This window comes from Scyliorhinus torazame, chromosome 24, assembly GCF_047496885.1.
Source record: "Scyliorhinus torazame isolate Kashiwa2021f chromosome 24, sScyTor2.1, whole genome shotgun sequence".
Classification (NCBI taxonomy): domain Eukaryota; kingdom Metazoa; phylum Chordata; class Chondrichthyes; order Carcharhiniformes; family Scyliorhinidae; genus Scyliorhinus; species Scyliorhinus torazame.
This window is the reverse complement of record NC_092730.1, coordinates 13,891,446-13,904,817: the sequence shown is the minus strand read 5'-3', so window position 1 is coordinate 13,904,817 and position 13,372 is coordinate 13,891,446. Positions and strand designations below refer to the sequence as shown.

The following is a 13,372-nucleotide window of genomic DNA, read 5'->3' as shown; positions in this document are numbered from 1 at the left end:
ACCCCTGTGGCGTCCCTCACTCCCTCACTCTATACCCCTGTGGCGGCCCTCACTCTATACCCCTGTGGCATCCCTCACTCCCTCACTCTATACCCCTGTGGCGTCCCTCACTCTATACCCCTGTGGCATCCCTCACTCCCTCACTCTATACCCCTGTGGCGTCCCTCACTCCCTCCCTCTATACCCCTGTGGCGTCCCTTACTCCCTCACTCTATACCCCTGTGGCGTCCCTCACTCTATACCCCTGTGGCGGCCCTCACTCCCTCACTCTATACCCCTGTGGCGGCCCTCACTCCCTCCCTCTATACCCCTGTGGCGTCCCTCACTCTCTACCCCTGTGGCGTCCCTCACTCCCTCCCTCTATACCCCTGTGGCGTCCCTCACTCTATACCCCTGTGGCGTCCCTTACTCCCTCACTCTATACCCCTGTGGCGTCCCTCACTCTATACCCCTGTGACGGCCCTCACTCCCTCCCTCTATACCCCTGTGGCGTCCCTCACTCTATACCCCTGTGGCGTCCCTCACTCCCTCACTCTATACCCCTGTGCCGGTCCTCACTCCCTCACTCTATACCCCTGTGGTGGCCCTCACTCCCTCACTCTATACCCCTGTGGCGTCCCAAACTCCCTCACTCTATACCCCTGTGGCGTCCCTCACTCCCTCACTCTATACACCTGTGGCGGCCCTCACTCCCTCACTCTATACGCCTGTGGCGGCCCTCACTCCCTCACTCTATACCCGTGGCGGCCCTCACTCCCTCACTCTATACCCCTGTGGCGTCCCTCACTCTATACCCCTGTGGCGTCCCTCACTCCCTCACTCTATACCCCTGTGGCGTCCCTCACTCCCTCACTCTATACCCCTGTGGCGTCCCTCACTCCCTCACTCTATATCCGTGGCGGCCCTCACTCCCTCACTCTATACCCCTGTGGCGTCCCTCACTCCCTCACTCTATACCCCTGTGACGCCCCTCACTCTATACCCCTGTGGCCTCCCTCACTCTATACCCCTGTGGCGGCCCTCACTCCCTCACTCTATACCCCTGTGGCGTCCCTCACTCCCTCACTCTATACCCCTGTGGCGTCCCTCACTCCCTCACTCTATACCCCTGTGGCGGCCCTCACTCCCTCACTCTATACCCCTGTGGCGTCCCTCACTCTATACCCCTGTGGCGTCCCTCACTCTATACCCCTGTGGCGTCCCTCACTCTATACCCCTGTGGCGGCCCTCACTCCCTCACTCTATACCCCTGTGGCGTCCCTCACTCCCTCACTCTATACCCCTGTGACGCCCCTCACTCTATACCCCTGTGGCCTCCCTCACTCTATACCCCTGTGGCGGCCCTCACTCCCTCACTCTATACCCCTGTGGCGTCCCTCACTCCCTCACTCTATACCCCTGTGGCGTCCCTCACTCCCTCACTCTATACCCCTGTGGCGTCCCTCACTCCCTCACTCTATACCCCTGTGGCGTCCCTCACTCCCTCACTCTATACCCCTGTGGCGTCCCTCACTCTATACCCCTGTGGCGTCCCTCACTCCCTCACTCTATACCCCTGTGGCGTCCCTCACTCCCTCACTCTATACCCCTGTGGCGTCCCTCACTCCCTCACTCCATAACCGTGGCGTCCCTCACTCCATACCCCTGTGGCGGCCCTCAGTCTATACCCCTGTGGCATCCCTCACTCTCTCCCCCTGTGGCGTCCCTCACTCCCTCACTCTTTACCCCCGTGGCGTCCCTCACTCCCTCACTCTATACCCCTGTGGCGTCCCTCACACCCTCCCTCTATACCCCTGTGGTGTCCCTCACTCCCTCACTCTATACCCCTGTGGCGTCCCTCACTCTATACCCCTGTGGCGTCCCTCACTCCCTCACTCTATACCCCTGTGGCGTCCCTCACTCCCTCACTCTATACCCCTGTGACAGCCCTCACTCCCTCACTCTATACCCCTGTGGCGGCCCTCACGCCCTCATTCTCTACCCCTGTGGCGTCCCTCCCTCTATACCCCTGTGGCGTCCCTCACTCTATACCCCTGTGACGGCCCTCACTCCCTCACTCTATACCCCTGTGGCGGCCCTCACTCCCTCACTCTATACCCCTGTGGCGTCCCTCACTCCCTCACTCTATACCCCTGTGGCGGCCCTCACTCTATACCCCTGTGGCGGCCCTCACTCCCTCACTCTATACCCCTGTCGCGTCCCTCACTCCCTCCCTCTATACCCCTGTGGCGTCCCTCCCTTTATACCCCTGTGGCGGCCCTCACTCCCTCACTCTATACCCCTGTGGCGTCCCTCACTCCCTCACTCTATACCCCTGTGGCGTTCCTCACTCCCTCACTCTATACCCCTGTGGCGGCCCTCACTCCCTCATTCTCTACCCCTGTGGCGTCCCTCCCTCTATACCCCTGTGGCGTCCCTCACTCTATACCCCTGTGGCGTCCCTCACTCCCTCACTCTATACCCCTGTGGCGGCCCTCACTCCCTCACTCTATACCCCTGTGGCGTCCCTCACTCCCTCACTCTATACCCCTGTGGCGGCCCTCACTCTATACCCCTGTGGCGGCCCTCACTCCCTCACTCTATACCCCTGTCGCGTCCCTCACTCCCTCCCTCTATACCCCTGTGGCGTCCCTCCCTTTATACCCCTGTGGCGGCCCTCACTCCCTCACTCTATACCCCTGTGGCGTCCCTCACTCCCTCACTCTATACCCCTGTGGCGTCCCTCACTCCCTCACTCTATACCCCTGTGTCGTCCCTCACTCTATACCCCTGTGGCGGCCCTCACTCTATACCCCTGTGGCGGCCCTCACTCCCTCACTCTATACCCCTGTGGCGGCCCTCACTCCCTCACTCTATACCCGTGGTGGCCCTCACTCCATCCCCCTGTGGTGGCCCTCACTCCCTCACTCTACATCCCTGTGGCGTCCCTCACTCCCTCACTCCATACCCCTGTGGCGTCCCTCACTCCCTCACTCTATACCCCTGTTGCGGCCCTCACTCCCTCACTCTATACCCCTGTGGCGTCCCTCACTCCCTCACTCTACATCCCTGTGGCGTCCCTCACTCCCTCACTCTATACCCCTGTTGCGGCCCTCACTCCCTCACTCTATACCCCTGTGGCGTCCCTCACTCCCTCACTCTATACCCCTGTGTCGTCCCTCACTCTATACCCCTGTGGCGGCCCTCACTCCCTCACTCTATACCCCTGTGGCGGCCCTCACTCCCTCACTCTATACCCGTGGTGGCCCTCACTCCATCCCCCTGTGGTGGCCCTCACTCCCTCACTCTACATCCCTGTGGCGTCCCTCACTCCCTCACTCCATACCCCTGTGGCGTCCCTCACTCCCTCACTCTATACCCCTGTTGCGGCCCTCACTCCCTCACTCTATACCCCTGTGGCGTCCCTCACTCCCTCACTCTACATCCCTGTGGCGTCCCTCACTCCCTCACTCTATACCCCTGTGGCGTCCCTCACTCTATACCCCTGTGGCGTCCCTCACTCTATACCCCTGTGCCGTCCCTCACTCTATACCCCTGTGGCGTCCCTCACTCCCTCACTCAATACCCCTGTGCCGTCCCTCACTCTATACCCGTGGCGTCCCTCACTCCCTCACTCTATACCCCTGTGGCGTCCCTCACTCCCTCACTCTATACCCCTGTGGCGTCCCTCACTCCCTCACTCTATACCCCTGTGGCGTCCCTCACTCCCTCACTCTATACCCCTGTGGCGTCCCTCACTCCCTCACTCTATACCACTGTGGCGTCCCTCACTCCCTCCCTCTATACCCCTGTGGCGTCCCTCACTCCCTCACTCTATACCCGTGGTGGCCCTCACTCTATACCCCTGTGGCGTCCCTCACTCTATACCCCTGTGGCGTCCCTCACTCCCTCATTCTACATCCCTGTGGCGGCCCTCACTCCCTCACTCTATACCCCTGTGGCGTCCCTCACTCTATACCCCTGTGGCGTCCCTCACTCTATACCCCTGAGGCGTCCCTCACTCCCTCACTCTATACCCCTGTGGCGTCCCTCACTCCCTCACTCTATACCCCTGTGCCGTCCCTCACTCTATACCCCTGTGGCGTCCCTCACTCCCTCACTCTATACCCCTGTGGCGTCCCTCACTCTATACCCCTGAGGCGTCCCTCACTCCCTCACTCTATACCCCTGTGCCGTCCCTCACTCTATACCCGTGGCGTCCCTCACTCCCTCACTCTATACCCCTGTGGCGCCCCTCACTCCCTCACTCTATACCTCTGTGGCGTCCCTCACTCCCTCACTCTATACCCCTGTGCCGTCCCTCACTCTATACCCCTGTGGCGTCCCTCACTCCCTCACTCTATACCCCTGTGTCGTCCCTCACTCTATACCCCTGTGCCGTCCCTCACTCTATACCCCTGTGGCGTCCCTCACTCCCTCGCTCTATACCCCTGTGGCGTCCCTCACTCCCTCACTCTATACCCCTGTGGCGTCCCTCACTCCCTCACTCTACATCCCTGTGGCGTCCCTCACTCCCTCACTCTATACCCCTGTGGTGGCCCTCACTCCCTCACTCTATACCCCTGTGGCGTCCCTCACTCCCTCACTCTATACCCCTGTGGCGTCCCTCACTCCCTCACTCTACATCCCTGTGGCGTCCCTCACTCCCTCACTCTATACCCGTGGTGGCCCTCACTCCCTCACTCTATACCCCTGTGACGGCCCTTACTCCCTCCCTCTATACCCCTGTGGCGTCCCTCACTCTATACCCCTGTGACGGCCCTCACTCCCTCCCTATATACCCCTGTGGCGTCCCTCACTCTATACCCCTGTGGTGGCCCTCACTCCCTCACTCTATACCCCTGTGGCGTCCCTCACTCCCTCACTCTATACCCCTGTGGCGGCCCTCACTCCCTCACTCTATACCCCTGTGGCGTCCCTCACTCCCTCACTCTATACCCCTGTGGCGTCCCTCACTCTATACCCCTGTGGCGTCCCTCACTCCCTCACTCTATACCCCTGTGGCGTCCCTCACTCTATACCCCTGTGGCGGCCCTCACTCCCTCACTCTATACCCCTGTGGCGGCCCTCACTCCCTCACTCTATACCCCTGTGGCGTCCCTCACTCTATACCCCTGTGGCGTCCCTCACTCCCTCACTCTTTACCCCTGTGGCGTCCCTCACTCTATACCCCTGTGGCGTCCCTCACTCCCTCACTCTATACCCGTGTCGTTCCTCACTCTCTACCCCTGTGGCGTCCCTCACTCATTCCCTCTATACCCCTGTGGCGTCCCTCACTCTATACCCCTGTGGCGTCCCTCACTCTATACCCCTGAGGCGTCCCTCACTCTATACCCCTGTGGCGTCCCTCACTCCCTCACTCTATACCCCTGTGTCGTCCCTCACTCTATACCCCTGTGGCGTCCCTCACTCCCTCACTCTATACCCCTGTGGCGTCGCTCACTCCCTCACTCTATACCCCTGTGGCGTCCCTCACTCCCTCACTCTATACCCCTGTGGCGGCCCTCACTCCCTCACTCTATACCCCTGTGGCGTCCCTCACTCCCTCACTCTATACCCCTGTGGCGTCCCTCACTCCCTCCCTCTATACCCCTGTGGCGTCCCTCACTCCCTCACTCTATACCCGTGGTGGCCCTCACTCCATCCCCCTGTGGTGGCCCTCACTCCCTCACTCTACATCCCTGTGGCGTCCCTCACTCCCTCACTCTATACCCCTGTGGCGTCCCTCACTTCCCTCACTCTATACCCCTGTTGCGGCCCTCACTCCCTCACTCTATACCCCTGTGGCGTCCCTCACTCCCTCACTCTACATCCCTGTGGCGTCCCTCACTCCCTCACTCTATACCCCTGTGGCGTCCCTCACTCTATACCCCTGTGGCGTCCCTCACTCTATACCCCTGTGGCGTCCCTCACTCCCTCACTCTATACCCCTGTGGCGTCCCTCACTCCCTCACTCTATACCCCTGTGGCGTCCCTCACTCCCTCACTCTATACCCCTGTGGCGTCCCTCACTCCCTCACTCTATACCCCTGTGGCGTCCCTCACTCCCTCACTCTATACCCCTGTGGCGTCCCTCACTCCCTCCCTCTATACCCCTGTGGCGTCCCTCACTCCCTCACTCTATACCCGTGGTGGCCCTCACTCTATACCCCTGTGGCGTCCCTCACTCTATACCCCTGTGGCGTCCCTCACTCCCTCACTCTACATCCCTGTGGCGGCCCTCACTCCCTCACTCTATACCCCTGTGGCGTCCCTCACTCTATACCCCTGTGGCGTCCCTCACTCTATACCCCTGAGGCGTCCCTCACTCCCTCACTCTATACCCCTGTGGCGTCCCTCACTCCCTCACTCTATACCCCTGTGCCGTCCCTCACTCTATACCCCTGTGGCGTCCCTCACTCCCTCACTCTATACCCCTGTGGCGTCCCTCACTCTATACCCCTGTGGCGTCCCTCACTCCCTCACTCTATACCCCTGTGCCGTCCCTCACTCTATACCCCTGTGGCGTCCCTCACTCCCTCACTCTATACCCCTGTGGCGCCCCTCACTCCCTCACTCTATACCCCTGTGGCGTCCCTCACTCCCTCACTCTATACCCCTGTGCCGTCCCTCACTCTATACCCCTGTGGCGTCCCTCACTCCCTCACTCTATACCCCTGTGTCGTCCCTCACTCTATACCCCTGTGCCGTCCCTCACTCTATACCCCTGTGGCGTCCCTCACTCCCTCCCTCTATACCCCTGTGGCGTCCCTCACTCCCTCACTCTATACCCCTGTGGCGTCCCTCACTCCCTCACTCTACATCCCTGTGGCGTCCCTCACTCCCTCACTCTATACCCCTGTGGTGGCCCTCACTCCCTCACTCTATACCCCTGTGGCGTCCCTCACTCCCTCACTCTATACCCCTGTGGCGTCCCTCACTCCCTCACTCTACATCCCTGTGGCGTCCCTCACTCCCTCACTCTATACCCGTGGTGGCCCTCACTCCCTCACTCTATACCCCTGTGACGGCCCTTACTCCCTCCCTCTATACCCCTGTGGCGTCCCTCACTCTATACCCCTGTGACGGCCCTCACTCCCTCCCTCTATACCCCTGTGGCGTCCCTCACTCTATACCCCTGTGGTGGCCCTCACTCCCTCACTCTATACCCCTGTGGCGTCCCTCACTCCCTCACTCTATACCCGTGGCGGCCCTCACTCCCTCACTCTATACCCCTGTGGCGTCCCTCACTCCCTCACTCTATACCCCTGTGGCGTCCCTCACTCTATACCCCTGTGGCGTCCCTCACTCCCTCACTCTATACCCCTGTGGCGTCCCTCACTCTATACCCCTGTGGCGGCCCTCACTCCCTCACTCTATACCCCTGTGGCGTCCCTCACTCCCTCACTCTATACCCCTGTGGCGTCCCTCACTCTATACCCCTGTGGCGTCCCTCACTCCCTCACTCTATACCCCTGTGGCGTCCCTCACTCCCTCACTCTATATCCCTGTCCATACAGCTCTCCCCCACCACGTTTAATAACTTCAACACATTTATAGGTCCCTTTCCTGTACTCCCGTTGGGAATTGTATCTTCATTTACTTTGGATTCATTCCCAGGATGTGGCCGCCGCTGGGCAAGGCCCAGCATTTATTCCCCATCCCTAATTGCCCCTTGAGGTGGTGGTGGGTGAGCCGCCATGTTGAACCTGCCGCAGTCCCCGTGTGGGTGTAGGTACACCCCACCGTGCTGTTAGGGAGGGAGTTCCCAGGATTTTGACCCCAGCCACAGTGAAGGAACGTCCGATATATTTCCGAGTCGGGATGGCGAGCGGCTCGGAGGGGGGGGGAACTTGCAGGCGGTGGCGTTCCCCGTGCGTCTGCTGCTGTCCTCGTTCTTCTAGACGGTAGAGGTGGCGGGTTTGGAAGGTGCTGTCGAAGGAGCGAGTGGCAGCGGCGCGTCTTGTAGACGGTGCGCACGGCTGCCGCTGTGCGTCGGGGGTGGAGGGGGCGAATGTTTGTGGTTAGCGTGTCGATCGAGCGGGGCTGCTTTGTCCTGGATGGTGTCGAGCTTCTCGAGTGTCGTTGGGAGCCGCGCTCATCCAGGCGAGTGGAGAGTATTCCCTCACACTCCTGACTTGTGCCTTGTAGATGGTGGACAGGCTTTGGGGGGAGTCAGGAGGTGAGTTACTCTCCGCAGGATTCCCAGCCTCTGACCTGCCCTGGTAGCCGCAGTGTTTATATTGTTGCTCTGTTTATCTGGTTATAAATATGGCGGTCAATATGGTCGCCTTCCTTAATCCTAACTATGTTTACTTTAGAGTCGCCAGGTATCTCTCGATACCACCGCAAGGTTCAAACCCGAATACTGATCAAAGAGCCAATACACCAGTTAGTTAGTTCAAAGTCAGTACTGTTTATTTACACACACACAGTAAGATCTACTCATGCACAAAGTACTACCAAACTAAACTATCTCTAACGCTAACGCCTGTACTTAACTTCGGGTGCCCACTTAGTCAGAGGAACAATGGCCGTTGTTCGGGATCTGAGGCTGTTGGGTTCGAAGAGAAACAGGAGAACAGCGAAGGTCGTCCGTCTGGTAGCGAGCGTTGACCTTGAACCTTGAACTTCTGGTGATGCTGGTGGACGGGTCTCTCCGCTTTGAGAGCCAAGTCCAAGAGAGTGAATCTCTCCTGGGGGTTCCTTCTTATCCTTGGAGGGCTTCGCGCGCTTTTAGGTGGGCCTTAAACTTGGCCCCAATTAATTGGGCCGCTTCTCGATCACTGTTATCGATCTTGACGATAAAGGGGTGGGTGCCCTGATGGCTGGGCGTGTCTCAGGTGGCCGTTGGCCTTGCTTTGTTTGTGCTTTTCGGTTGGGAACTGGCGCCGGGATGTCTGCAATAGTATCGGTGACCTGAGTGTCATTCCTTTGTTTCCCGGAGATGGGCCATCAATATGCTAATCGACCCATAGTTTCAATTCCGTCTGGGAGCCGTTTCCCAAATATCCATTCAGGCTCTGTGCCTGCTTGTTTTCTGGCATTGTCCACACTTCCCTATACTCTTTGCGAGCGTCAATTTTGTATTCTAGAAGTGGCCATCCCAGATGGCTACAATATGGCTGGGTCCAGTTCAGTTTCTGATCAATGGCGACCCCCCCAGGATGTTGAGTGTGGGGGATTCGGCGATGGTAATGCCATTGAATGTCAAGGGGCGACGGTTAGATCCTGTCTTGTAGGAGATGGGCATTGCCGGGCGCGACTGTAACTTGCCACTTGTCAGCCCCGAGCCTGGAGATTGTCCGGGTCTTGCTGCATTTGGACAGGGACTGATTCAGTATCTGAGGAGTTGTGAATGGTGCTGACATTGTGCAGTCGTCCGCAAACATCCCCACTTCTGACCTTGTGATGGAGGGAAGGTCATTGATGAAGCAGCTGAAGATGGTTGGGGCCTAGGACACGACCCTGAGGAACTCCTGCAGTGAAGTCCTGGAGCTGAGATGATTGACCTCCAACCGCCACAACCATCTTCCTTTGTGCCGGGTCTGACTCCAACCAGCGGAGAGTTTCCCCCTGATTCCCACTGACTCCAGTGTAGCTCGGGCTCCTTGATGTCACACTCGGTCAAACGCTGCCTCGATGTCGAGGGCAGTCACTCTCGCCCTCACCTCTGGCATTCAGCTCTTTTGTCCATGTTTGAACCAAGGCTGTGATGGGGTCAGGAGCTGAGTGAACCTGGGCAGAACCCAAACTGAGCGTCCGTGAGCAGGTTATTGCTGAGTAAGTGCCGCTTGATAGCTCTGTTGGTGACTCCTTCCATCACTTTGCTGATGATGGAGAGCAGACTGATAGGGAGTTAATTGGCTGGGTTGGATTTGTCCTGTTTCTTGTGCACTGGACACACCTGGGTGATTTTCCACATTGCCGGGTAGATGCCAGTGTTGTAGCTGGACTGGAACAGCTTGGCTATGGGTGCAGCAAGTCCTGAGCACAGGTCTTCAGTACTATTGCGGGATATTGTCAGGGCCCAAAGCCTTTGCAGTGCCCAGCGCCTTCAGATGATAACACGCGGAGTGAGTCGAACTAGTTTTAGACACTGTTGTAACGTAGGAAAGGTCCTATCAACTTCAGTGTGATTATGAGCCAGATCATTAGTTTGTGTGTTGTTGGTTGGGGCCCAGGACACTGGGGAGAACTCTTCCCCCAACCTCCCCCCTGCAATACAGCCGTGGGATCCCCAGCAGATTGGGGGAATGAGCTCAAATGGTAGAGCACCTGCTTAGCATGTGAGAGGTAGTGGGATCGATGCCCACATTCTCCACTTTCATTTGGGGCAGCACGGTAGCATTGTGGTTAGCACAATTGCTTCACAGCGCCAGGGTCCCAGGTTCGATTCCCGGCTTGGGTCACTGTCTGTGCAGAGTCTGCACGTTCTCCCCGTGTCTGCGTGGGTTTCCTCCGGGTGCTCCGGTTTCCTCCCACAGTCCAAAGATGTGCAGGTTAGGTGGATTAGCCATGATAAATTGTCCTTAGTGTCCAAAATAGTGTTGGGTGGGGTTACTGGGTTATGGAATAGCGTGGCGGTGTGGGCTTGGGTGGGGTGCTCTTTCCAATAGCCGGTGCAGACTCGATGGGCTGAATGGCCTCCTTCTGCACTGTAAATTCTATGATCTATGATCTTCCACACCAACCCAAGAACGAAGACGGAGATCTCAGACTCACATCTCACCCAGAGAGCACCTCCTCCTCCGACAGTGCAGCCCTCCCTCAGCGCTATCACCCAGAGGCGGCCTAGATCTCTCTGCGCAGGTCCCTGGAGAGGGGACTCAATCTCCCAGCCCGGGCCACGAGTGGGGGGTGGGGGGGGGGGGGGAAGAGGGCCGCCCACCGACGGCCCGACTGCAGTAAGCTTCGAACCAGCGGCGAACGTCCCAACGCTGGATCACGAATAGAAATCACTGCCATGCGGTGGGCTGGGTGGTGGGGGGGGGGATTTGGGCCCAGCCGCGCTGCCCCACCCAGTCGAATAGCAGAGCTAACCGCACCCCCCTCCCCATCCTTCCTGCAGTCACCAAACCAGTGTAAAAAACAGCAACGCCAGGAGCGGGGGCCTTACCTTATTCCAGTAAAGTGGGCGTGGATTTGCAGCTGCGCCTTATAGACCTCGATGCGTTTGGTCTGGATCTCGATCACCGCCCCCATCGTCGGCGTGTACTGGACAGAGAGAAGAACCTTCACCGTCAGGACCTTCTATTCCACCCCCCACCCCCTCCCAACCCCAACGCTTCAGACGCCATCATGCAGCCGGAAATCTGGGGGGGGGGGGGGGCGGGGCACGGATTCAGCCCCTCCCCTCCACCCAATCCTCCATCAGTGCCCGTCGCACAGGTGTGTGTGTGGGGGACCCCTGCCGTGTGCAAAATGGCCGCCGTCTTTCCAACACGACCATGGCGGCCGCGCTGGGAAAAAGCGCTTGGGCGGCGGTGGAAAGTTCTGGAGGAGCTGCTAACGGGTCTTCTGCGCCCGAGCTGGGTTGAGGGGCAAGTTCTAATCGAGGCGGCGTTCAAAGTCACGGGGGGGGGGGCGCGAGGAGAACGCGTTTCCCAGTTGCCAGGAGGGTGAACACAGACTGAGGAGAATCGGGAAAAGGACCAGGGCGGGGAAAAGAGGACGTAAATGTTTTTTTAAACACAGCGAGTTATTGTGATCTGGAAGGGGCTGCCTGATAGGGTGGCGGAGGAAGCAGATCATGGCCTTCCACACAGCTGTAGGTTGGAGCAAATGTTACTTAAATTGACGAGTGTAATAAGCATCGACGGAGGGAAGGAAAAAACAGGACTGAGCTCAGGCTATCGGAGGAGGTCCACAATGTCTTCAAAGCATTGTGGAGCAGGGCTGTCTGTCAGCTTTTACTTTCGTTTGAGGCTGTTTGCTGCAGGATGTGTTTAGTTTCGTTTTCAGTGTTGGAGCTGAAGCCAGACAGAGCAGGTGTACTGTTGAGCTCTCTGCCATGAAAAGACTCTCTCTTGATCATTTGGTGAATTCAGAATTATAAATGTTCTCAGTAGTGAATGTAAACCTGATGTGCTTCTGTGAAAAGGTGTTTCTTTCATCTTCTGGATGTTGTTTGGGAAGTTATTAAGGATTACTTAGTGTTGTATTCTTTGGGGGTTGTATTTGAATTGATGGTTGCTAAGATGTTCACTGTTTGTTTTAAAAAGGTTAACTTGAGTTCATAGAATAAACATTGTTTTGATTTAAAAAATACTTTTCCATTTCTGCTGTCCCACACCTGTAGAGTGGGCCGTGCGCTCCCCATACCACAATCTAGTAAAAGTTGTGGGTCAGGGGAACTCCCATGATACACTTTGGGGCTCTCTAAACCCTGCGCCCATAACACAGTGGCTAGCACCGCTGCCTCACTGCGCTGAGGACCCGGGTTCGAATCCCGGCCCCGGGTCACTGTCCGTGTGGAGTTGGCCCATTCTCCCCGTGTCTGCGAGGGTTTCACCCCCACAACCCAAAGATGTGCCGGGTAGGTGGATTGGCCGCGCTAAATTGCCCCTTAATTGGAGAACAAAATAATTGGGTACTCTAAATTTATTTATTTTTTTAAATAAGAAGGCCCCCCGCCCCCGCACGGAGATTCTTTATTGGGCGTTGTAAAGTTCTCGTCTTCCCGACTGCCCGTAATGTCCATCCAAAGGCTGGTGCGCGCACTCAGTGAGGGGGGAGTACTGGTGTGTGTCTCTCTCTCGCGCCCTTCCTTACCGAGTCTTCCTGATAGTCCGAGTACAGCTCGATCTCCACCACCTGGGTCTGCTCCACCAATCCGGAGATGAAAAGCGGGGCGTAGATCAGCGTGTCCAAGGTCTGCAGCAGCCACGATTTGTAATGTAACATTGCCTGTCAGAAACAGCACGTTGAGTGGTTACACGGGTGGGGTTCATGCCAGAGACACCTCCCTCGCTCACAGGCTGCTTTGCGCCCGCGCAGACCCCCCCCCCCCCCCCCCCCCCCCAATCGTGTAACCCTCCTCAGCCCACCTGTACAGGACCACCCCGCCCCCCTCCCGCCCACCTCCACACAGGTCCGCCCCCCCCCCCAACCTGCGCCGTGAAACGGTTTGATCAGAAGAACAAGAGCACCCCACCCCCCCCCCCTCCCCCCACCCCCCTCCCCTTCTCCTCGGCTCCCCCCCAGAATTCCTAAATTCCGTATTCCGGGCATCCCGTGGGGGGCAAACGCCCATTGCTCCCCCTTCCTTCCCTCAGTCGATGCTTGTTCTAAATCGTCAATTTAAGTAGCATTAGCCCCAGCTGTTTAGCACAGGGCTAAATCGCTGGCTTTGATAGCAGACTAAGTCAGGCCAGCAGCACGGTTCGATTCC

General features: G+C 58.2%; 1 protein-coding gene across 1 annotated transcript in view; it reads right to left on the bottom strand.

Moving 5' to 3' along the window:
* The window catches only part of LOC140400198 (seipin-like), a 94,150-nt gene extending 81,265 nt beyond the window's left edge, over positions 1–12,885 (bottom strand). The window contains exons 1-2 of the mRNA XM_072489664.1: positions 12,754–12,885; positions 11,099–11,196 (exon numbers count right to left, since the gene is read on the bottom strand). Coding sequence (XP_072345765.1) covers positions 11,099–11,196; positions 12,754–12,885 — 230 coding nt within the window. The remainder of the gene's footprint in view (positions 1–11,098; positions 11,197–12,753) is intronic.
* Between the last annotated feature and the right edge of the window lie 487 nt (positions 12,886–13,372).